General features: G+C 42.0%; 1 protein-coding gene across 5 annotated transcripts in view; it reads right to left on the bottom strand.

Annotated features, from left to right (window-relative positions):
- Window positions 1-25,587, bottom strand: part of CNTNAP4 (contactin associated protein family member 4) — a 309,483-nt gene that overhangs the window by 149,154 nt on the left and 134,742 nt on the right. For all 5 annotated transcript variants that reach the window (XR_013997521.1, XM_081118184.1, XM_081118181.1 and 2 more), the window contains exons 9-13: window positions 20,775-20,924; window positions 15,521-15,692; window positions 12,179-12,285; window positions 9,748-9,867; window positions 1,975-2,172 (exon numbers count right to left, since the gene is read on the bottom strand). Coding sequence is in view for 4 of the 5 variants with exons in the window: in XM_081118184.1 (XP_080974310.1) it covers window positions 1,975-2,172; window positions 9,748-9,867; window positions 12,179-12,285; window positions 15,521-15,692; window positions 20,775-20,924 (747 nt within the window). In the remaining variant the exon portion in view is untranslated. The remainder of the gene's footprint in view (window positions 1-1,974; window positions 2,173-9,747; window positions 9,868-12,178; window positions 12,286-15,520; window positions 15,693-20,774; window positions 20,925-25,587) is intronic.

Raw genomic sequence — 25,587 nt, 5'->3', positions numbered from 1 at the left:
TCGCAGCTTGATTCCCGGTCAGGGCACAGGCCTGGGTTGCGGGCTTGGTCCCCAGTCGGGGGGCATGCGGGAGGCAGCTGATCAATGACTCTCTCTCATTAATGTTTCTCTCTCCTCCCTCTCTCTCTCTCTCTCTCCCCTCCCCTCTCCCTTCTTCTGAAATCAACAAAGATATATTTAAAAAAACAAAACATAAAAACATAGAATGTTACATGAAGTCAATGATTTATCTCAACATATGTATTAGCTAAAATATAGTAGCTGGTTATTAAACACTGAACATGGTACGGCCCTCCTTTGTCATGATTTAAGACTTATTTGGAAGTATGTTTTTTTTCTTTCATTTAATGGTTTGGCTATTTATTTGGAACTACAGAATCACACCAAAAGATCTCAGTGCCTGAGGCAAACACTGCATTTGAAAACGAAGTTTCCCTTAATCAAATGCATTTCCACCTATGATGAATGTTCGGCTACCAGCTCCTTCTCAGAGTTCAAACTAAACCTGATGTCAAGGAAGTAGAGTAAAGAATAGACAGAGCAGTTAGGTGGGATTTTGAGAAAAGGAGGTAAAGCATGAGGGCAAATAGAGAGAGAGAAGGGAGGGAGGGAGGGAGGGAATGGCGGGGGGATTGCAGTCATTGGAGAATCGCATGAGAAGATTGAGATCAAGTCAGTCAGCTACTTGAAGGTGCCTGATCATTTTTCCATTGACTTTCAAACCTTTTAAGTTATCATCGGCCCCACTACAAATCTGGAACTCTTACTAATTTCTCCCTTACTTGCAAATGCCAACGCTCATTATAACTTACTGTTACACAGGGCCTCTCTCCCAGCATTACTATCCATCTGAGATCAGCCATGCCAAAAAGCAACGAGTGACCGAAAAGCTTGTGCTATGCATAAAGACATTAACTATCAAGAATCTTCATTTTTAAAGTTGCACAATTAATTCATCAACAAGGTGAAACCTATTTGAAACATTTACCAGGTATATCCAATATACTTCTTAAAAAGCATTATGTGTTCATTTTTAATGAGTGAATAATATTTTTACCTCTAAATGTCCTATCTTCCCTATAAAGTAGAAACCACTGAATGTTTTAGTGGTACCAAATACCTTTGGTTCCATCCAAGACTTCTGAAAAGAATGAGACGTTTTAAAGCAGGGCTGGGGAACTCTTTTTCTGCCAAGGGCCATCTGGATATGTGTAACATCATTCGTGGGCCATACAAAATCATCAACTTAAAAATTAGCTCCGGAAAAAGCTCCCTGAATTTCGAGTCCCGCCTGAGGTTGCCTTGGCAGGGCCAGACCAAATGATTTCACAGGCCTTATACAGCCCTCGGGCTAGATGTTCCCCACCCCTGCTCTAAAGGGAGAAAACACAAAACCAAAACCAGAACTTAGGAGTGGACTGGTTATTAAAAGTAGAATACATGTACAAGAAAGAGTTAAGATATTTTTCTGATTCCTACTGAGCTACTAAATCAACTGGGTTTCCAGCAGCCTATTTTAATTTTCAATTATGCCCAGAGGCTCACTGTCAACAATCCATGAAAAAGAGTCACACAGAATAGTCACTTTCAAAAAACTAAGTCATATTTTTATTAGCTCTTTTCCACAATAAAACAAACTGTATGTGTCGCCTGCCCTTTAGAAGGGTAAACACTGTGAATTCACCAAGTGTTGGAATGAAGCCCTGTTCTGTACAGTCATCAGATTAAGGCCAGGAAGGGGCTCAAAGGCAATCAAGGCTTTGAACAAAGCTCAGTGTAAATTGACCTTGGTTCTTTTCTTCAGGCAACAGAACTTCTGTGGCTTCCAGACTGTGACATGTTTGCAGAATGCACAAGGGACACACCCTCAGCGGTCATATGCCACTGCCTGGCAGAATTAAAGTCGTCGGGAGCTGGTTAAAGAAGCCATACTGTGCAACGTGTGTAGGGGGAGAGAGGCCTCAGTTTACTTACCTTGCTTATTGACAAGACGAGACTTCTTGCAATAGTAGGTCAGCTCCTGTTCACAGTGCTCCGCGTGGTGGATTGTGGCCTGGAGCTGCTCCAGGCTGGCCCCATACTCGAAAAACCCAGCATAGGGGTTCCCTGGGTTAGTATTTCTCACTCTCGTTAACTCAGAGCCATTGTGCTGAATGATAGTCCATGCAGTTTCTTGGATGCAGAAATGGGGGAAGAAAGAGAGGAGACCATCACTAGTCTGCAAAAGTTAAAATAAATAAAGAAAATCAAAATCACCTTTTATCTAAGTCAAATTTTTCCAGTCATAAACCTCTCTGAGAGGCAGAATAAACACAAATGGGCTCCTACAATATAATAAATAAATATATAAATTGTTTTTGGAAAAAAGTGATCCTATCCCCTGAAATTTATATGACTGCCATGCATTTGCAGTGATTTTTGTTTTCCTTTTTCATATAATTTAGTCAGACAATATTTATGGTGAAGAATATTAAGGAAACTGACTATGAAATTTTTGTGGTATATTTCATTTCATCAAATCTGGTACTCCACTTTTTAAAGATGCATCATTATTTTATTTTCCTTAAGGGAAGAAAAAAATACTGCCTATTATAATTGTAAACATTATGGAGTGTTGATACACCCTAAATTCAGAGACGTTACAATGTGGAAAGAAAGACATTTTTTTGTAAAATATTTTGAAATACATAATGTAAGCAATGTCTTTTGTAGTCTTAAAAATCATTCATGTTACCTGCAAAAAAAAAAGTCAAAATGTTATGGCTTGTATATATATTTCTCTCCTCAGACAACATTCAATTATGAGTATACGTCTATTTCATTTAAATCAAATTTGACATGTTCATATTGGCATCGTGTGATCTGCATCGTCGTGAAGTGCAACAGGAAGCCACTCCTTTGAACTGAACTTGTCTGATTCAGCACCAGCAACTCAACTAACACGCATACAAAATACTAGAGCTACCACTATTAACACGTGAAAATGTCTGCAAACGTTTCCATCATTCTGATTAGCAAAAGTATTTAGATGTAATAAAAACCCTCCACTGTTTATAACAGAAGATAGGCATAATGTATCTATCCTTCAGCGTTTCCAGCAAGACTTCATATTATATTTACTGTGATATATGCAGCCACAGGAACAGATTAATCAAAAGTTCTCTGATTTAATAGGTAAGAAACAGATTGGAAGTTGTCAAAACCTTGGTATATATGTGCTGTTAAGTCGCATAACTCTCTGTACTTCAGAGGCGTGTTCCAAATTAGAGAGAAACAGTAGGTAGAACTCACTGCCCCCCCGCCCCAGCTAACACAGTCACACGGTTCAACAGCCAAGCCAAGATCAGGAGGTGGACTTTGAGAAATTTCACTCCGGCCCTCTCCTCGTCATCAGAAGTTTGAACAGAGAGGCCTGCTAAATAAATGACCTGGGACACACATCTGACAGCCTCACTGCCTTGCATGTATGGATCATCATTTTCCTCTGAAATGATAGCTGTTACTTTTATTTCTGCCCTGCATTTCAGCTCACAATATAGCTTTCTCCATAAAATATGTTCCTTGAGGACATGATCTACAAGCTGGTAATAGATTAGATCTGTTATGATCTATAAGCTAATGAAATTAATTATGGATAGCCAGACAGCATACAGTGCAGAAACCCTTAGGAGAGCTGAGTGGCAGATCTGGCATGGACCTGTGCCCTTAAGAGTCAGAGAAATCTGAGCTTCCATTTCGAAATCTGGAAAATACAGTTGCAGAATATAGTAAGCAATCGAGTAGGTCTGAAGTTCTATAATTTTAGCCAACTCCACCTCGGCTGTTAGAAGTTTAAGATTATTAATGAGGCAAATCTGTGAGCCTAGCGTCTGTTGGACTCTGCTTTTATTGTTCAGCAAAACGATTCATCTTTTCTCGTGGTAAATCAAAGGCATGCACCACGAAGCAGCTGAGCTCTGGCTGAGCCGCTGCCAGAAGAGCAGGACAATAAACCTGCCTGAAACCTTTGTCTCTACACCTTTTTGGGTCACACTGAGAAGGACTTCCCTATAGTTTAGTATCCACTGGATCACAATTAACACATGATTCGAAAGGTCTTTTAAGTTGCTGCAAGAGATTCAAGGCCACCGTGCATGACGACCGTTAAATGGCAGCTTGTATCTATGTTTCCTTTTGAAATTCTAAAATTTCAACATAATGATCTTTCCTGTAAGAGATTTTATTTTCTAATAAAAAGTGCTGCAAAGTTGGAAGTTAACCAGATGCCATGCGTATTAGCCAATCTGGATTTCCAGGGCAACGCAGAGACAATGAAATCATCACAACGGATTCTGATCCACCTCTGATGCACTTTCCTAACAGAGGACCCTCTCAGAACTATTAATTTACAGCCTCTTTACTGCTCTCTCAGACACGCATGTGTTATCTGATGTTTCTACAAACACCTATTTAGAAATTACAACGATAAGAGACATGGACTCCATCACAATTGGCGATGCAGTATTTTGTGGCCTATTTTGCTGGTCTTTTCCACTCATCTGTAAAGCTCTGAGAGGCGAGTGATAGTTTCTGGTTTGCTAACCACAGCACCTCCAGCACACAGCGCCGGGCCTGGCACAGCGTGCAGAAGACAGTAAAGAAATGAGGGAATAAACACGCGAATGAATGAAAACAACGCCTTGTCCAGCTGGAGCACAACCTTCCAGGCGATCTGATTCTGATTCTGATTCGGCGGTGACTCTGAGACTTCCATTGCCCTTTAGCTGTTTCCTAACTCTAAATGGAAGGGGACTGAGAAGTGCAAAAATAATGTTAAGTCCAAAGTTGTGAAGGGTACAAGATGTCACCCTACTTACAAGTTATCCTGCCCCATCTACATATTCTATCTATCTATATTTACCTATCTATATGCGGTCATAGATATAGGTGATAAAGATAAGGTATATACTAAAAGATGCAGGAGATCTCTGGATCAGGGGCCTTTTGCTCCCAGAGTCTTAACTGCATCCATTCTCGACACCCCAATTTTCCATGGGCCCATACAAGGAGTGTCAGGTGCCTCTGCATGTGCTGGAGTTGCACAAGAGAGGAACCCCAAAATTATGAGATGTGGAGCTTAAGAGGATGGCTGGCACCTCTTCTCCCCTCCACAAAGTGAGAAAGGAGAGGGCGCTCATGTTTTTATCACTCTTAGAACATGAGCAAACGCTGCTCAGGGAGATGAGCCTGTAAATCTCTCCAGAGAGATTTACTTCCAACACATATTAACACTTAGTTATCTTTTAACCCAGGCTTTCAGATTGTTTTTTTCTTAGAAAACAACTTTCCTTGCATCACGTAATTCTTGTCTAGAGACAAGGAAATTCGATGGGGTAGAGAGGTCCCATCGACAGCCACCCTCCACTTGGGAAGAAGCCAGTTCTGTCTCCATGTGAACATTCATTTCAACACTCCTGACACATGTGTGTGTCTGTTCTTTGGGGTCCCCTCGGAACTGGCTGTAACGTCTTACCAGTTTCCTCACTGGTAACGTGTTGAGCAAAACCTTAAAATAGGATTTTTAGATTTTATTTTTATGTCCAGTAACAGCCATGATTTTATTCTTTGAAAATTATCTTTACCCAATGCAAAGAGAGTTGTTTGGGTAAGGAGACACAGAGAAACGAGTAAGAAGAGATCGCTGAAATAGGCAGGAAATCTATTAACTTTAATAAATACACTAGAAAATCTATTAACTTTAATAAATACACTAAAAAAAAAATTGAAAGGCAGCTTGGCCTACTGGTGTCTCTCCCTGAGGAGATTTCCAATAATATAAATTGTATGTAAAGCAACTGAATAATTAAGAACTTGATTTAATCTCAGGCTGACTGCTCTTTTTTTAGCTTGATAACAGTGTGGAGGCAAAAAAACATGCTGTTTAAGCAACACAGTTGCAGAGTTCGTGTTCCTTCCCGCCTAATGGCTGAGGGTGACAGATGCGACACAGACTGCAAGAGTCGGTGGGAAGTGCCGCATCCAGGAGAGCTGGCGAGATGGCAGGAAAACACATTCCGGAGCGAAACGATGGAAGCGAGGCTGCATTTGAATAATGACAGTGATGAACTCTCGTAGCTATGAAGGCCGCTGTGACTGACACCCCTGAAGTGAACATAATGTTATCCTAAGTCCTACACTCTCCAGCCCTCCCACTGAATGGCCTCAGGAGCCAGTGTCCAGAATCGCCTGGGAGCTAGTTCATCAAGCAGAGACGAGACCCTGGTCTCTAAATTTCCCGACTCAGGGAACAGAGAACCAGGAGGCTTGGTAGCGGTGCCGCGGGAAGGGGTGACATTAAGCCACCAAATTATCATTTTCACAGAAGCCTGAAAGCCACTGCCCTAGCTCTCACTGTTTCTCCCACGGAAACAATCCTCCTTACGCAACGTTTGATGATGAAAAACTTCTTGAGTATAGAACTATTTTGTAATAGCTAAAGCAGTGGCTTTAGTGGAGCCAGAAAGGCCCTCTACATTTCAGTAGTGACACACACTCCGATTCATAATATCCTGATGGGTTATTTTAAAATTATAGTTAGAATACTCTGTTTGGAAAGGATTTTCTTTCTCTTTTTTTAATCGAATTTATTAGGGCAACACTGGTTAACAAAATTATACAGGTTTCAGGTGCACAATTCTACAACACATCATCTGTACACTGCGTTGTGTGTTCACACCCAAGTCATGGAAAGAATTTTCAGTCTTGAACACAGTTTAGGAAAATGTCCATCTGAAATAGGTTTCTTTGTATTTTTTAGGTTGTAATGGTTAAAGGTATTTAAAAACATGTGAGGTCACAAGGAGAAGTGAGACCCCGGACTATTCCATTGCGTGATGTTGTACTCTCCAGTCTCCAAAACTGTGAGAAATAAATTTCTACTGTTGAGAAGCTACCCAGTCTGGTATTTTGTTAAAGCAGCCAGAATGGGACAAGACAGTCCATATCCTCAACGTCTGTTAAATGAGAGACGCCTGATTTTGTTATATGAAAAAAATCTCTAGACATATTCTATAGTAAATCTCCCCCCAAATCTGTTTGCCGGGTTTCACCTCCGTCGGCAGCTTTTAGAATTACACGTAATGCAGAGGGACCGTGGCTCCCATGCTCAGCTGCCTTCTCAGCGTCTCACCTGAATGTGTGACAGAATCTCAAGCTCAGACTGTGTACAGCTGAGCTCCTGATCTCCCCTAAACCTTTCTGGACCACCTCTCAAATAAGGGCAACTCAACCATCCCAGTTGCCCAAGACAAAAAACGTGATATAATTTTTTGCTCCTTTTGTTTTCTCACACTTCACATGTATTCAAAGAGAACATCAAACCCCCCTCCCTCACCTGCACTGCTATTATCCAGTGCAGACCACCGCCACGGGCTCTTGCCTGGATTCCTGCATTTCCCGGACTGGGTTCCAAACGGGTTTCCCAACTCTTTTGACAGAGAGATGATAGGTAGCTAGATGGACGGATGATAGGCACACAGAGATATACTGACCTATATAGGCAGAAACAGATATACATATACAAGGGTGGGCAAAAGTAGGTTTACAGCTGTCCGTATGGAAAATACAATTAATAAATAAGAAACAAGAAAAAACTGTATTTTGCATACTCACAGCTGTAAACCTACTTTTGCCAGCCCCTGTACATATTTTATACTGGTGTGTGTGTGAGTGTGTGCACCTCTGGTATATATGGACTCCTAGCTTCTTTCTACCCCTGCTCCTGAACAGGCATTTCCCGGCACCAGAGCAACTATAGTCCTACCACAGGATTCAGGTTGCATCCGCAGTGCTCAAAGCTCTCCAGCGTCTCATCTCGTGCAGAGCAGAAGCAGAGGCCTCGCCACGCTGCGGAGCGGGCCCAAGACCCTTCTGGTCCTGCCCGCCCTGCGCGGCGACCCCCCCCCCCCCCCCCCCCCGCCCCGCCACTCCAGGCCTAAGGCTCCCAGCTCGCCCGGTAGGCCGCCCCTCTCGGGACTTACAGCGCCAGGCCGCTGCCTGGAAGGCCCTGTCCCCAGGTCCTCACGGCCTGATGTAAGTATTAAATCCACCCTTCTAACACCTTCAGGTTTTCTGTCGGTCTTGCTCCCTGAAACCCCGCCTTCCTGACAGCTCTGTGCAACAGAAGCTTCCTGAAGGGATGGAACGGGTGGTCACTGAGCAGTTCAAAGGTGGGCAGTGAGGCTGAGGGCTGACATTTAATGTGATCTTATTTTAATGAATTAATTTAAATTTGTAAAATTTATTTCAACTCATTTAGCTTTATTAAGTTAACTTAAACTTGAATCCAAATAGGCGCTTGTTTCCGGACGGCTGCTATGCTGGATAACCCAGGTCACCTAGAAGCCATTCTTTGCGTGTGACAATGAAGGACGCAGCTTGCTTTCCACCACAGTGACACCCAGTCTTCCCAGCACCACTGGCCGTGACCGGGGCCCGGTCCCTTCCAGGGGCCTGTTTATCCCTGTGCCAGCCGCGATGCCTTGCTTAGCCCACCAGGGCAGCGTCTGCAACCTGGCGGGGGAGCCCTTCAGCTTTACCTTAAACATTAATTTGACACCTCTGGTTGCCTCGAATCTGCGGGTACATTCCAGAAACTGCTCTCTCGTTTTCGCCTGAACGACTGCACCAGCCAACACACACACACCCTGCTGGGATTTTAATTTAGGTCCACGCTGCTCAATGACTACTCGGGAAAAATGGGTAGTTCTCCCATATTGAGTTTTCTAATCAATGAAAATTTTATATATATATTTCTCCATTTACTTAGGATTTTATCTCAAGATTATTTTATACTTATCTTGGTAGAAGCCTTGCACCTCTTTCATTAGATTCATTACCATGTATTTGAGATTTCTGATGCTATTAAAAATAGAATCTAAAATTTCATTTTCTAATTGCTTATTGCCGGTGTGCAGAAATCAGTTGATTTTTACATTAACTGATATCCAGTAATAGTCCTAAATTTTAGTAGTTTATCTGTAGATGGTTAGAATAGTCTCGATACATAACCTGGTTACCTACAAAGAAAGGGAATCTTAGCTCTTCCTTCCCAGGACTACATTTTTCAGTGATTTCTCCTGCTTTATTGCTCTAACTAGGACCTCCGACACCATGGAGAACAGAGTGGTAACAGCAGGCATCCCTGTGTGGATGCCGTAACAGGGGAAAGCTTTCAGTATTTCACCATAAACTGTAGTAGATGCTGTAGGGTTTTTTGTGGTTACTCGTGAATAAATTAAGGAAAGTTCCTTCTCAAGGTAACTTACTGATTATTTATTTTTTATCATGAATAGATGTTGAATTTAATCAAATATATTTTCCAGGACTATTAATTCTTATTTAAGTACATATAAGTAAAGACTTCAAGAATAAGCTTCATGTCTACCTACATTTAAAAAGTAAATATTTTTCAAGACTTTTACATGCATCAATCTCCTCAAAGAATAAAGTCTATCCTTTCTGTCTGGGGACTTAGGAAAATACATCCATTATTAGATGTTCTATACGTACCGCATACACAGAAAATAATGACAACATTTAGATCGTTATCATTAAACTACTTTTAAAGATTTATGTTACTTCCCCTACTAAAAAACATACATTTTAATCAAATTGCAAATTAGGTCAACTTTCTACTTGCTTCATTTTAATTTTATGTTTAAAGCAGTCATGCAAATATTACCATTAAATGAAAGCTGATGAACTCACCAGTCATATTGCAATAGAGAAGAAATGGTTCGAGGGGACCACTTCCATCTGAGTCTACATAGTAAAACCCTGAAGAATTTCCTCTATGCTTATAGGCTTCACAGGACTGCTCATAGACAGCTGTAAAAAAATGGATCATCATAAATGGAATAGCAATATGTATATTATTGACCATAGTAAAAGGTAAAACATATTTTAAAACAAAATTCATTCTTTAAAAAAAAAACTGAAATGGATGAAAGCAGGTTAGGAAAAGGGAGCATGAGGCTGTATTTTATGGCTTTTTTTTTTTTTTTATCATTAAAGGAATATAAGAATAGTCAGCCAAAATGAAAACTTAGTTCATTTTTACATTAGGTAAAGCAATAAGAGAGAAAGTAGTTGTTTTAATTGTTCAGACACTTACAAATATGATTTTGGACATCCATCCAAATGGCTCTTTCAACCTCCATAACAACCTAACATCTAAAGCACAACAGTGTAATCTCCTTAAATCACCTGCTGATAGCCACAATAGAAAAGTTTCAAAAAATGTTGTAACTGTTCTCCTTTCTCACAGAAAATTATCTATAGATAAAATCCTCTTTTATAAAACAAATATGATTTATAAAGCTCCTCATCAATAATTTAAAAAGTAATTCACAAAAGAAATTTTCTATAATGCTCTGTAATGAGAATTCAAGGTAATTAAAATTCAAAGCAGAAGAAACAGTTATTTGAAATATGCCCCCAAGTGGATGCAATGTGTTTTGATCCATAATTGGAGGTTTTTCATTATACAATTACATATTTTCCATGTACCAGCTTTGATACTGACACCTGTATATGATGCAGCATCTCACTGAACACATGGCCAAATGTACTGATAATTTCCATCAAGCTTCTTATTCTGTGAAATGAGAAATAAACCATTCCCTGAACGTCCTTCCCTGATCTACTCTAAATTTTTGAAAATTATGTTAATGAGTTTTAGACAATATGAAATAATGTAACTAATTTGCTCAGTGTTACAAAATTTCAGATAATCATGCAAAATTACTCCTCCACTCCTCCACAGTCTGATGGTTTTATTTTTTCCTATTATATATTACACAGGCGAAAATAGAAATATGGATTGCTTTCCAGTCACGTTTGTATTTTGTGCAATGAAGTGGGCATGTAAAAATGGTTAATTTATATTCATCTATATGTACATACGTCTGTTCACAAATTCCTTGAAAGTTGTTGGCAGGATCTACACATAACTTAGGAGTGAAGTGGGTATTAGAAGGGTCACATAACTGGATGAGGGTAACTGGGAGAACTTTTGCTCCATGCGTATTGCCTGACATTTTATAACATCACTGCTTAACAAATTATTTTCTAATAAGATCTTTTAAGAGACCCCATCCCTGTCCCTCCCTGTACTCATGCTAAAGATACGATGGCTTCACAATAACTAGCAAATAACTTGTCATCCCGACCCCATTTCTCAGAATGGTTATTGGCAAAAAACCTTCAGCTCCATTTAGATTACCTGCTCAGGAGACTAATAAACTAACTCAATCATTGGGTCAAACTGTGGGCCACAGATGGAAAGATCTTATCATCCTTTTTTTTCCCCCTCAGAACTGTTTGGGTTTATATTTAAATTCAGTCACTGATAACAATTAAAGACAAATAATTAAGTCAATCAAAATACATTCAATTAGCTTTCTGTGCTGAGTTAGCTACCACCATGGGATGCTGGAGGGTATAAAAACATGAACATATACTGTCCCTTCGCTAGCTGGGTGACCTGGGTCAAGAATCTTGGCCTCTGGTTACAGCGAGATGTGACTTCGGGAACAGCAAACATCCTTCACGATCTCAGGAGGCCACACGTAAGTGGGAGGGGCTGGGGCCCTGAACAAGACGCCGGAGTCCCCGTGCGGCTGGAAGCCGGGGTTCCCATCTCAGCTCCCCGGAGTGCAAAGTACTGCACAGGGAAGAGACCAAGGCGGTGAGGCTGGCGACTGTACACACGCCCTCGGTCTCCCGTCCCATGTATCACAGAACTGGACAACAGAGCGGCATGAGTCTCACACCGCACGCCAGCGTCTCGTCAGAACAAACGCATGGCCTGTAACACAGGAGAAGAGTATCGGTTGTGACCCGGGCAAGCGCTCACATCCTCGCTGGGGCTCAACTACTTAAGAAGCCTCAGGTAAGGTGATTAATCGCCCTCCGTCACCTCAGGAGTAAAGCAGGGGTGATACCAGTACCCACCCACTAAGGTGGTGACCAGAATGAAATGATTTGGGACGCCTAGAAATCAACTGGATGCCGAATTTCAGGAGTGTACGTTCCAATCCCTGGCTGCACATACACGGACGCGTATACGCACAGCAGGGAAATGCGGATGGGGCAGGGCAATCAGAACACAGGCAAGAAGCAGCAGGTGTCGGCTTACAGTTGTGGCAGGTGGCTCCCCGGTAACCAGTGTGGGCACAGTTGCAGTGAAAGGTGTTCCAGGACTGGGAGCATTCGCCACCATGTTCACAATAGTTGGGCAAACACCTAAAAGAAGGGGCAGACACATCACTGTTTTCACTCTGAGATAGAAAATACTGATCACTGGTCCGTGGTCATGTGAATGTCAACCGTGACATGAAGAGTAAGTTCAACGTGACTAATGGTTACTCAGGCTGTCATTAAAGCACTTTAATCACAGACCTACATCTTAGAGATCAATACATTCATCAGATTTCAGCCAATCCTTGGGTGGTTGCGGCTGCTTGATTCTGGACAGGTCTTACTCTATCAGAGCCCTTCCTTTTCCCTAAGTGACATAACACAAGTTCAATATGTTGCCAGAAATATCAACAGCTTACACAAAATTACATTTAATCACATTGATTTAAAGGAAGAAAAAAATAAAGAAAGGAGAGAAGGAAGTGGAGGGCGGGACACCTTTACACACTTGGTGTGTGCATCCAGGAAAGTGGGGGGTGCACGGTACAGACACTGCGTCAGGGCGCTAAAGCGCCTGAGCCGAACTCACAGGGGCTCCCAGGATATGGAAATTTTCCAGAGAAACACAGGTACGCTCAACATCTGTCAAACCCTGTGACTTCCTAGCTTGAGGTAGCTCCACTTCAACATTAGATACTAACACATTGCTTTTCATGATGCCCTATCTTTGAGAAGCTGAACTTGTAGTGGTCGATCAAATACAAGAACCATGTGAAATCCATGTTGAGCAAGAAATGAGAGCGGCGGGGTCTGATACCCAACAGTAAACATGTGCAATTACTAAGTAATCAGTTAATTTTTTTTAATTAAAAAGAAAAATATTAAAATATATATGTATATAAATAACTTTTTCAGACAGTTAATAAACTGTTAGGACATAAACATTTATGAAGTTGTTTGGTACTAACTTTTGGCTTAGGACACAGTGGGAAAAAAATTATTGGATGAGACACTGTGTCCATTTAAATGTTCTCATTCATCTAAGATTAAAAAATAAATTAACTACAAAACCTGCCAAGAATATATTTATGATGGTGTTTCTGCCATCCCCTTTATTAAAACTAAGGATGAGGAACTTCATGTTTTGCTTGTAGGATTTTTCCAGCTTTAATTGAAAATAATGTTATTGATTTTTCTTGACAAAAAATAGATGTCCAATGTACGGAAATCAAACAATTCAGGAAACACTACAGAAGAAATACAATTTACAATCTCAATATGTAAAACTTACCACTATAAACATATATGTTTATGTGTCTGTGTGTATATATACATTATATGTGTATGTGTATATATATAATCATAACATTCATGTTATTTTACAATCTGCATTTTTAGCATTTTTATAGATTCACAGGAATCCATTCAAAGAATGCTTGCTATGTATTTAATATTTTAAGCCTTTCGAATCAATAACAATCTAGAAGAGGAGGTTTTTAAAAATTAAAACAAGAATCCTAGTTGGCCATCAGAAGAGGACAGGACAGTCTATTCTTTGAACAGACCTCAAGCCATATTTTGAAAGGGGGCAGGCGTGAGTGGCCAAGCCTAAAATGCTAAATAAAGACGGAATCTTTCATTATTGTTACACAAGTGCTGTTTCTAACTGACCTGCTACTGAAAGACATGAATCCATTTTCCTTGAGTGCGAGTCAGACTTGACTTTTCACGTTTTTTCGGGACAACGCGAAAGGCTGAACCGTGGGCTTGATTTAAACTCATCACGTGGTAGCCGTGTCTGAGCGGCTGTGACCGACAGCACTCGCAGGGCCCAGCGCAGGGCCCTTCTCACGAACGCGCTGACCGGCGGTGCGGCCTTTCTCACCAGTCCCCCCCCACGAAGTAAAACGAGCCCCCACCCTCCTCGGGCCGCCTCGGGCTCCCCCCGCCCCGGCACTGCCCGTGAACCTGAACAGCCGCCGCATCCACCCTCCCACACGGAAGGGGCGCGTACGGTGTCGGCTTAGCCTCACTCCGCCCATCTCCACACAAATTTCAGGACACTGTGACACAGTGTAAAACACGGCTGGAACTGATGACATCAAGTAAAAATCTATATAACGTCACGTTTAGGAAAACGGAACAGCTACATGCCTCGGGGTCCTAGATAACGGTGGCCACCCGAATTCAAATCTCATCTCCTTCCTCGAGGACAATGAAATGAACAAGAACCCCCCACCGTCCCCTACAAATAGGCCGTGTCCTCAGTACTACAGGAGACAGAATAACAGCACGATCCTCAGATCACTTGTCAGCAGGTAAATAAACACATGTGAGCATAAGGGGGGGACAAAGGCGGGCTTAAGGGGCTCCTCGGGGAGGGGAGAGGGAGTTTGGGGGACTGGAGGGGGGACAAGGACCAGCCTGGAGGGGAGATGGCACAAGCCCAAGGACCGGGGGTGGGAGCAGCGAGATGGAGGTCTGAAGGCCACGTGCTGGGGAAGCCAGGAGGCGGGTGCCTCTCCACGGGAGGGGTTCCTTTTCGTATTTCCCGCAGAGACGACGGCAGTGGGTTTTTAAGGTACGCGCAGGAGCATAGCAACCAGTTAATTTCTATGCTCTGAATCCACTCCTCAGCTGCCAGGGAGGGAAAGAGTTTGATAACTGGCCAAGTAGGTCTCCGATTTCTTGGTACCAGAAGATCAGTAGGACTGTTAGGGTTTCCCAAGCCATTGAGTTTAACGATATATTTTTGATAAGTGTACAGCCACCTAAAATCATAGCAGTATCAGCATTACCTTCTGTGAACTGGTAGCCCAGGTCCATATAAGCAACATGGTCACATGTTTTCTATCTAAATATTATCAAAGCAAATATGAAGAATAAAACTAAAGGTATCTTTTTCTTATTTCTAATGTGACTATAATAATCCATTTTCCATGGAAAAGATGGTGGTGGAAAAGAGGAGAGGAAAAAATGTTCGTTTTATATATACATTTTAATCTGCCACCAAAGGTTTTGGGTTTTTTTTTTGTTAATCTTCACCCGAGGATATTTTTTCCATTGGTTTTTAGAGAGTGGAAGGAAGGGAGGGGGAGAGAGAGAGAAAAAGAAACATTGATGGGAGAGAGACACAACGATTGGTTACCTCTTGTATGCACCCCAGGGAGGGCTGGGAGCAAAACTGCAACCCAAGTATGTGCCTTTGACCAGGAATCGAACCAAGGACCCACTGGTGTGCAGGCTGACACTCTAACCACTGAGCAATACCAGCCAGGGCAATGCCATCAAAGTGTTTGACAAGAGACAGGCAAAAAAAAAGAACTGAGATGATCTTTACCTGTCTGTGATTCCACAAGAGTCTATCTGAAGGTCACTGAAGTTCCCAAGGGAACCCTGCTGAACTGAAATCAGATCTACCAGTTTGTTACTGATAGAAATGAGCCGCATACATCCCTGAAATCCACCAAAGGGATTTTTGCATTTGGATCCAAAGCTGTTGTCAGGACAACCTGATAAAAACAAAACGAAGTAAAACCAGGATATATCACAATGAGCAAAAATTCAGTATCGTAGAATACTTCATTAAAAAATAAAATAGGTATTTGATTATTTTATTAAATTAAAAGAGGGAGGAAAGCCCTTTGCCGTTATCATTAGTTTGATCTAAATTACACATTTCAACTCATACAAAGCATTTCTCTTTATTATCATAGGATTCATAGGACATTACTACTGTTATAATAACATGCAAGAATGCTGACTTGATTCAAATTTTAAAATTATGCATATATTAGCTCCAGAATCCTAAATATGTTAGTTAGCAGTATTAACTTACATGATTAACTTATATAACTTAAAATCTATATATATCTTTATTGATTTCAGAGAGATGAAGGGAGAGGGGGAGAGAGAGAAACATCAATGATGAGAGAGTCATTGATCAGCTGCCTCCTGCACGCCCGGTACTGGGGATCGAGCCCGCAACCCGGGCATGTGCCCTGACCCAGAATCGAACCGTGACCTCCTAGAGAGGAGCCACGCCAAGCTGGGCTAATGCATACAATTTAAACACAAGAGCTTAGTTTTTTGGAGCACGAAACCAGCAGAAAGGGTGAAAATGTGCAGTGTAGATAAGAAAAGATAAACAAATCAATAATGGTGACATAAAAAATGATAATAGTAATAATGAAATACCTCTGCATTTAAAGCTACCTATTTGGAAAAGAAGTTATACTGACTTAGAATAAAATTACCAACTATTTTATTTAATTAAATGCTCTATTTTAATATACATACAAGAGCCATATATACATGCATTTTAATGAATCCAGTGGCTTTATGTCAAAAACATTTCACTGTTTGCTATTTTTTGTTCTTTGCCTCATAAAAGAATGTTCTTTCATATTGATTTTTTTTCTAACAGTCATCTAAGACCTGTTACTAATTACTGAAATAATAATGAACTGTAATATTGACCATTATTGTCTGGGACTTAATGATGTTCTAAGTGTTTCTCTACCCAAGTGAAATAAATAATTTTATGCAGTATGAACACATATATTTTACTTATGCGTTTTTCATTAATCTTTCTTTGCCGTTATGGTTGTCAACCACGATTACAATTTCCAAGAATAAGAAATGAATCAGCAACTTCCTAATTCTGTACAATCCCTGCTAGTTTTCTACTTGGGAATTTCCAATATCATTAAGTATTTTGACTGAGGATACGTGCTCTTAATGCTTTGTTTTGTAAGGAAAATGCATTTACATGGCAATTCAAGGCCAAATTCATATTCAAAACTGTTATCAGGCACATTGAAATGTTGTATTTTAACCAATGGAGACAGTGAAGTTTCAAGTTTAATTTATCAAGAAAAGGTAATGAAAGCTCTTTGAGTATCAATTTATAATACACAGCGCTATTCACATTTTCAGCATTTCAATTACCTCTGTGGTGTAGGATACGGTTACCATATGTCTATATGTTTTCTAGATGACTTATTAACCAATTAAGAATGTTAAAATAAAAATTGAGAGGATAATAGTTCAATAATATTTGGGGCAACCGCAATATGCCAGGAATATAAACAGCTCTGCTAATCTCCTTTTCTCCAGGTGGTGCTTCTTGACATGTTTCAAACTATTTCAGGATAAAATAAATTACGCAACGCCCCTGTAGGAAACAAAACTAAGAGGACTTGCAGACCCAAGGAAAGGTCATGGGACTTTACAGAAAGTACAGCCTCCTATCACAAGGCCTTTCATGCTCCTGGCCACAGTGTTTGGTAGCAAGAGATGCTAAGGAACAAAGAAGGGTTTAAGGCAGGTTAGTCTCACTTTTCCGTGGTAACAGGTACCCCAAGTTAATATAATGCGATAGAAGAGAGCAGCTCAGCCCTGAGCCCATCTGAAACAAAAGTTCTAAACTATGAAGATTTCTGGGGAATACTTAATGCTGAATTAATGGATGGATCCATTAGTAGAGGCAGTCAGCATGTTAAGAACCTCTGAAGATGACAGATAAATTATCACTGCATGTCACGGTGCCAGAGTGAGATGTCGGGTGTGACTTGGTGGTGACGCAGCCAGTTCAGTGGGTGGATCATGTTTGAGCCACACAAGCAGGGGTCTGAGACTTCTGCACACAATCTGGTATCTCTGGCTTGTGCCATACAGTGTGTTAATCAGGAGCACAAAGATTGCATAGGGGAATAGACAGAAATTAATCTGGAGAACCCAGATTTAAAATTGATCATTTATAAATGATAAAAGCTGGCCAAGATGCGGTCTGACTTTTGAAAATCATGCATTTGGGGGGGAGGTAGAAAAGTAAACAATGATGGACGGTGGAGTTGGTGTGGTATACGCGGAGCGTGGCATGGCACACATCGAGTGCTGCAAGTTCAGGAGCCGCCTCCCGGCCCAGCCTGACGGTGGCTCCGGGACGGACACGCAGTGGAGACGCAGCCCAGGCTGCCAGCGCCGACAGCTCGGCTCGCTCAGGAGGCGCCGCAGCAGGTTAGGCTGACCGCATGCCGATGAGATAACTAAACTTGCTGTTGAATTTAAAGAGGAGCGAGGGAGGACGGATGGCAAGTGTCTCAGAACATGGGACATTTATTTACTTGAAGATAAACAGGCTGATAAATTACCTACCTAGGAAAAGCCTTCCACCTGGGCAAAACCGCCCAGTAATAAAGGGGGCTCTCATCTACAGAGACCAGAAGGTCTTCTAGGATGACCATCTGTCACAGTTTGCCCTGGAGGGGGGTGTTCCCAGGACTCCGAGCTTTCAGTGCTAAAACTGGGGAGAGCTGGGCACCCCACTGCCAGTACCACTCAGGCAGTCAGGGCCCCTGTGCTAGTCCTGCACGTTGGGGGACCTCAATCTAGCCCTCATCCAGCCAAGCTTTTGCTCATGGTCCCAAGAGGCCTCACAAAGTAAGGCGATGTTCCCATCTGTGCCCTTTGCCCCACTCTCCTGTCCACTCCCAGAATCCAGAATTCCCAGCCCCGAAGCCCTAAGCGAGCTTCCTGAGGGATGGGCGGCCTCTGCAGGTCCCGGAGGCAGCAGGCTGGGGGGAGGAGACAGGCCAGCAGCAGGCCTCCTGCTTTCCTCTGGACCCTTGCTCCCAGCCCGGGAAACATCAGGAGCCCTGGAGTTTGAAGGGCACGGATTTAGGGACTAGAACCTCATGCCAGGATCAAACACACTCTGGTGCCAAAGGGTACACCGACTGAGAAGATGACTGAACACACAGATACCGAAGGAAACAAGATTGGTTTGTGTGTTTTCCAAAGTGCTGAAGTTAGGATTTTACTAAGGAAGCTTCCACGACACATTGTTTATAAACTTAGAAACACCTCAATAGATGTCAAATTATGAAGATCACGAGGGATAAAACCCCAAATTCAAGACAGTGTTCACCTGGGGAGATGAAGGGATATGATCCTGGAAGGGCAAATGGGTGTGGGTGACAATATCTTTCGTAAGCTGGGGAATGCATGCATAGATGTGAATTTTCAAAAAAGAATTAATCGTCTCTAGATTGTATGCATCATGCAAACAACAGAGGAAACTGGGTGGGGGCACATGGGAAGTCCCTGTATATCTCTGCAATTTTCAGTAAATCTAAAACTATTCACACATTCAAAGTTTATTTAAATATAATGGTGTCTATCATGTGACATAATAAAAACAATTAATACTACAGAGCGCACATGTGATTTATTTCACTATATAGTATCATGGGTCTGAAGAAAAGCAATTAACATTTTCTACAAAGCATAGGGAGACATCATTAAATCTGAACTTGGACGTGAACTACTTTCAGAATGGAGATTCCGTTTTCATGATTTACGCTTATCTGGCCTCGTATTTTTAAAGTTGGTTTTTGGCATCATTTGACAATACGGTTGGTCTTTTCCTCCTTGTCTCTGTTAGTGCCTCTAAGTCTCTCTCCCTGAAGTGAAAGTTCTTGGTTAAGTGGCCTAGGTACCTCACCATCTCTTAGAGAAATGTGTTCCTGTGGAATACCACCCAGCCAAGCATTTTTCCATCAGGCTTTATAAACAGCGCGGTGCAGAAACGCACAAATCTTACTCCAGGGAGGAATGAGATCTTTTAAGATGGTTGTCGCTACGCTGCTTCCAAGGCAACAGACTAGGTAGGGGTATTGTCTGTTTGTGCTTAATATCAGGTGAATGGTTCCTGATCTGCGTGCTTACTGCCGATTCTTAAAAAGGAGTTTGTATTTTACGGATGAATAATGAAGACTGGGCTTTCCACCAAATTCAAAGGTGATTCTAGACAGGAGTAACAAAATTTAAAATAACAACAATAGGAAACACCTTAAATCATGATTAAAAATAAGTCTTACTACTAATAGTTTTACGACTTTACCTTCCTGATGGCAAATAAATTTTATTTTAATTTTCAGTGCTAAAGGTTCATTTCCATTTCCCAGCTTTCCTTTCCAAGATTAGTTCAATCAAACAACCGCTGGACAAGTAAATGTTGCATTTGTTTTTGTTCTCTTAAGGGAGTTGGCTTGGCTTTGAAGGCTGATGCCCGAATTTCATCTACGGTATCAGTCATTGCATTATTACTTAGCAATCTGAAGGGGTTTCAATGACTAAGTGAGTTAGATTATTTTGTCCATCGGCATAATAATGCCCTTCGGTACTGGGCGGTAGGAAAGCAGTAAGGATGCTCTAGAGATGCTAAGAGGCACAACCGGGAAAATACTGCAAAAAAGCCAGCCTTTGAAATCAGAAAAAGACATACAAGGACCATTTAGCATTAGGAAAATATAGCAAAGTTTGAAAGTAAGAGCTGCAGAGGGTGGCCTAATTTCAATCAACCTCATTGTAGAAACTGTAAACATAAGTAAGTTCACCTCAAAGAAATACATTTTAGGTCATAGTTTGTCATCTTGATCCACTCAACAGTTCTACATTCAATGAAAGCAGAAAGCGAGGCATTATTCCGAGGTATTGACAGTAGGTAAGACATGATGACATGCCCAAGACACAGGGGTAGTAACTGCAAACGTGGCCCGATTGCCCATGTGGCCTGGCCTTTCTCTTACCTCCAAAGTAATAGGTGCCCCCTGAATAAATCTGCTCAGGTCCCAGGGAAGCAGCAGCAGAGGCCGCCTGGCCGTCCACCACCACGCTCAGGTGATTCCTTTTGGCAGAGAAGGAGACGGAATGCCACTGTCCGTCATTTAATCCAACGCCTGGGGGAGATAAAATCAGTTAAAAGAGTTATGTCTCAACAGCGATCAGAGTAAACAGCTGGTGAGAAACAGCAATATACGCATCACTCAGTCAAGCACCACACAACCCACCTCTCAAAGAAAACAGAGGCCAAGGAGGCAAGTGGGAGACAGCACCCTCTACGGGCAAAAAGCTGCATTCCTACCTTCCCTTCTTAGGGCCGCAAGACAGGGAACAAAATTTCCAAATTTGGACAATCCTAAACGGTTAAAATCTTTCAATTATTTGGCATGGGCCAATTTTCAGCTTCCATTATGTAATTTAGCTTTTTATAGGGAGGGGGTTGAAAGGGCACAGATCTTTTCCAAAATTCTAGGTTATACCCAATAAAATGATTTATCTGCTTTTTAACCCTTTGCGGTCGTTTGTCTACTTTCAGCCACCAAAGCTTTTTTACCGTTCCGGTCGTATGTCTGCTCTCAGCCACCACAGCAAGGAACCGTACGAATCTTAACTCTCTTCATTCATGTATCAGTTCATAATTTCTCCGAAAGCTCTTAATTCCGACCAGTACGACACCCATGTCCAAATTTAATATGACCGCAAAGGGTTAACACTTTTCTGTAAGCATCTTTTATAATAGTATAGAATATTTAGTGAAGTATATCAAGCCAATCATTACAAAATATTTGAAGAGACTATAATAAATATTGACAGTTTACTAGTATAATGTAAAGTTTAAAAAAAAAAGCAGTATGCAAAAAAAACATATTTACACAGTTGATCCTCATAATTTGCAGATTCCATCCTTGCAGATTCACCTACTTGCTATGGTTTATGTGTAACCCCCAAGTCAACACTGGGGGCGTTTTTGGAGTCGTCCACAGAAGGGCACAGAGCGGAGACTGATACACACGTTCACAGCTGAAGTCGGACAAAGCGACGCTTCCAGTTTCAGCTCCCTGATGCAAACGTGTTTTCTCACATTTTTGTGCTTTTGCTGGTGATTTTAAAGTTTAAAAGGCCCCCAAGCAAAGTGATGAAATGCTGCCCAGTGTTCCTAAGTACACCAAGGCTATGATATGCCTTCGCATCATGCACGTGTTAGATAAGCTTCATTCAGGCCTGAGTTATACTGCAGCTGGCCATGGGTGCAATGTTAAGGAATCAACAGTATATATGTAAAATAAGGTGTCTTTAATCAGAATCACACATAAACAAGATTATGTAGGGCTGGTTGGCAAAACTATTGTGACAAGAGGCCCTAGGAGCCACAGTTCGATATTTCCTTATCTGGTGTTCACGTTAACTTCATAGGACATAACTACTGCCAATAATGAGAATTGGCTCTCTATATACCACGCTAACCATGGTCCTAATTTTTGTATAAATAAGGGAAAGGACTGAAAGGAAATAGCCCTACAAGAAGACAGTAATTTTTGCATGAAATTAACTTGTGGTTGTTTTTATTTTTTAAAAATATTTTTCTGTATTTTCCAAGTTTATATATACAATCAAAAACTGCTTTACCCAGAAATCGAGGTTTTCTTGTTACCTCTAAAAAACAATCTCTGGTTCCTCGTATAGCAGTCCTAGTGTCATGAATCTATGAGATGGGGTAGACTTTAACCTGTTAAAGGGAGTTAAGTCTACAAGGGCCCTGTGGCTGAAAACTCAGCGGACAGGTGGAATTTAAAGCATCTCTGTTGTGGATGTACCAGTAAGTTTCACACCCACTGAATATTCAACTCTGTATGATCTTGCAGATCAAATTAGAAAACAAAAATATAAGTCCTCTAATAAACCGGAAGGTCATGGGTCTCTCTCCCGATATGTGCGATTTCTTTATTTCTCCAGCTATTTTTCAACCACAAGCTTTCAGACAGAAAATGCATAGAAACTCCCTTAGATGATTAAGCTCTTTGCCCTGGACTCATTTAGTATAATGCAAATTCCACCCCGGGCATCGAAGCTCATTTTTACATTACATCCATGAAGCAAAAAAGAGTCTCAAAGACCCAACTCTGGTTTGCTTTGTACAAGAAAATGAGAAAGACCTGAAAACTGAAAAAATGAAGAACTTAGGTTAGATACTTTCAGACATTACTTTCTAAGAGTAGACTTTGAAATATTGGGCTGAATAGTTACATAACCCCTGATGGTATGAGGTTGGACTAAAATAAATCAAATGTCCCAGATGTGTCATCCAGAGCTCCCTCCAACAGGACACATTCGGAGTGAAAACCCCTGTGTGGGTTTTGCTTCATGCGCACACTCCCCTCTCCCCCGGCCCCACCACATGCCTCCTACCATCTCTTCTCAAAGCGTCGACGTGCCTGTGTGTATACATGACTTTACTCCTGTTATTTCATTTTAGGCTTTCCGTTGGTCCGGGGCAGTGCTTCTCAAACTACCTGCGGTGATGAGCGTTTTCTTTCCCTACCTATTGCAGACTGAGACTTTCACAAAATTCAAGCAAAATGAATTACTAGAAAATTAAACAAAGATGTGTAAAACACAAGCCCAGTGACCGTGCACTTAGATGATGCAGCAATACCTTATGGCGAGAGCAGTTTCTAAGAGCTTCATCTCAGTGTTTATACCCATCCTGGTAACCAGTACTGCGTGGAGCCAGTTCTGCAGGGCCCACACTGAGTTAGCAGTGCTCCAGGTAGCAGCCGGGTGAGGCACACAGCAGGGCTGTCAGAGGCTCAGGAATTTCTTTTGCCCATATGGAAGCCAATTTAAATTAAGAACAAAAGCCTGCCGGGACAGCCCACCTGTTATTTGACACAATTCAATGTGCCTATCTACCCAGCCAGCAGGTTAAGAAGTCGTGCTTTCTTTGTGGGGAAAGCTTCAGAAAGTTACTCTCCAGCGTCACTGGGGACAGACATCATTCACTTATGCTGAGGAGACTTATTACCCCCCTCCCCATGGGATTTATCACTCAAATTCAACAAGAAAGGCCCTGTTTAATTCATTTCACCTAACTCTACATAATGAAAAGGGTGGTTTTCAAATCAGATTCTATTTTTTTTAAGTATATTACTCCTCCCCATTTTTAGGTGAAATGAGAAGTGAGCCCCTTTTGAAAGCTTGCAAAGAGGGAAAGGAGACGGAGGAATTATAGAATCTGTATTTCTGTTAGGTCACTAAATGCTAATTCCAGCCCACTGCTCCCGCCGCTCACAGTTTTTGAGTCTGGGAGGGGGAATGTTGTTGGTATAATAATACAATAACAATAACAGTTTACAGAACTACTCTTCGTAACAGATACTGTGTGCTTATGTGCACTGTGTCATTCAGTCTTCAGCACTGCTGCTATTATTCTCATTTCACTGTGGAGAAAATGAGGCTTGGGGAAGATGAACCAACCACCCAAGGTAGCATCCAGCTGGGAAGCCTATTCCCAAACCCACATTCCTCTGCCCACAGGGCCGGTGGTCCCTTTACCTGTTCGCTCATGTTGAATAAGTAACTTTGAGAAAGAGAAAAGCACCTGCTGAACGGCTAGGAACTGGCCTGGCACTGGGCGAGGCCTTGGTGGTGGGAGCAGCTGGCCCGCACCCGGACCTAGGCCTTGGCTTCTGCTGAACATAATCTCAGAACGTCAGTATCAGACAAAGTCTCCGTGTGACTACAATAAAACGGGAGCCCCCAAAATCAGAACTACTCTATAATCTTGTCTAAGGCAAAAGCAAGGCTCCTGTGAAAACCACAAAAATATCAAACTTCCTCTGCTGCATAATATCAATGGCAACTGATTTGGGTTTTTTTTAGCCTTATTTCATTCCTCCGTCCTTCTAGATAAAACTTACAAAGATACCCACTCATACAATCACCCTCACTTTCTGGCAGCTTTTCATCTAGAGCAATTCTCCACTTCCTTGGAACTTCTCCCAAATCAGCTAACACAACCCAAAACCCAGTAATAAATCATCTTTCGCACCTTTTTATTAGGTGCCGGTGGTTTCCCTGGGTGTGTGTTCTTGCAATAAACAATAAACCCAACCTGTCTGATCACAGGCGTGATGGCTGTGGTCTTTGCGTGGAAAGCATTGGCAACTCCTCGTGGAGTAGCAGGAGAACGGAATGATGAATGGCAGGTAATCAGACACCAGGACTGTTTACCAGCAGTCCCTCGGTCTCCCTCTCCCTCTCCCTCTCCCTCTCCTGCCCCTGCCCCTTCCCCCCCCTTCGTTCCTCCCTCCTGTCATCTCCCTCCTGCTCTCTCTTCCCCTCCACCTCTCTCTCTCTCTCCCCCACGCAGGCCCAAACCATGTATGTGAACACACAAAATACAGCAGGAAGAAGACATGTGTATCTGCTCTCGTATCTAACCTTCTGGTAGCACTCCTAAATCGCTACAGAGAGCGCGACAGCTTGGCCACCGTCACTGCCTCATAGGACTGTAACAGGCATCCAGGGAGTAAGATGGATGAAGGGGAAAGAAGCCTGCTGGATAGGGGAGGTTTTTTGCAAAGGTGCAAAAGGCAATTATACACAGGCCATTACTCAAGGAACAACTGGAGTGCTCTGCCTGCCTCGCCACGTCTGCCAGGGCTCTGAAAGGGGCCAGAAATTCCCACCCCCCTGACCGTGGACACTAACCAGGATTAAAGAGCCAAACCGCCAGACAGCTCTCGCCAAGATGAAAGAAAATATGGGGGTCACTGGTAC

This window comes from Miniopterus schreibersii, assembly GCF_964146895.1.
Source record: "Miniopterus schreibersii genome assembly, chromosome: 18".
NCBI lineage: Eukaryota > Metazoa > Chordata > Mammalia > Chiroptera > Miniopteridae > Miniopterus > Miniopterus schreibersii.
This window is presented reverse-complemented; position numbering and strand designations above follow the sequence as displayed.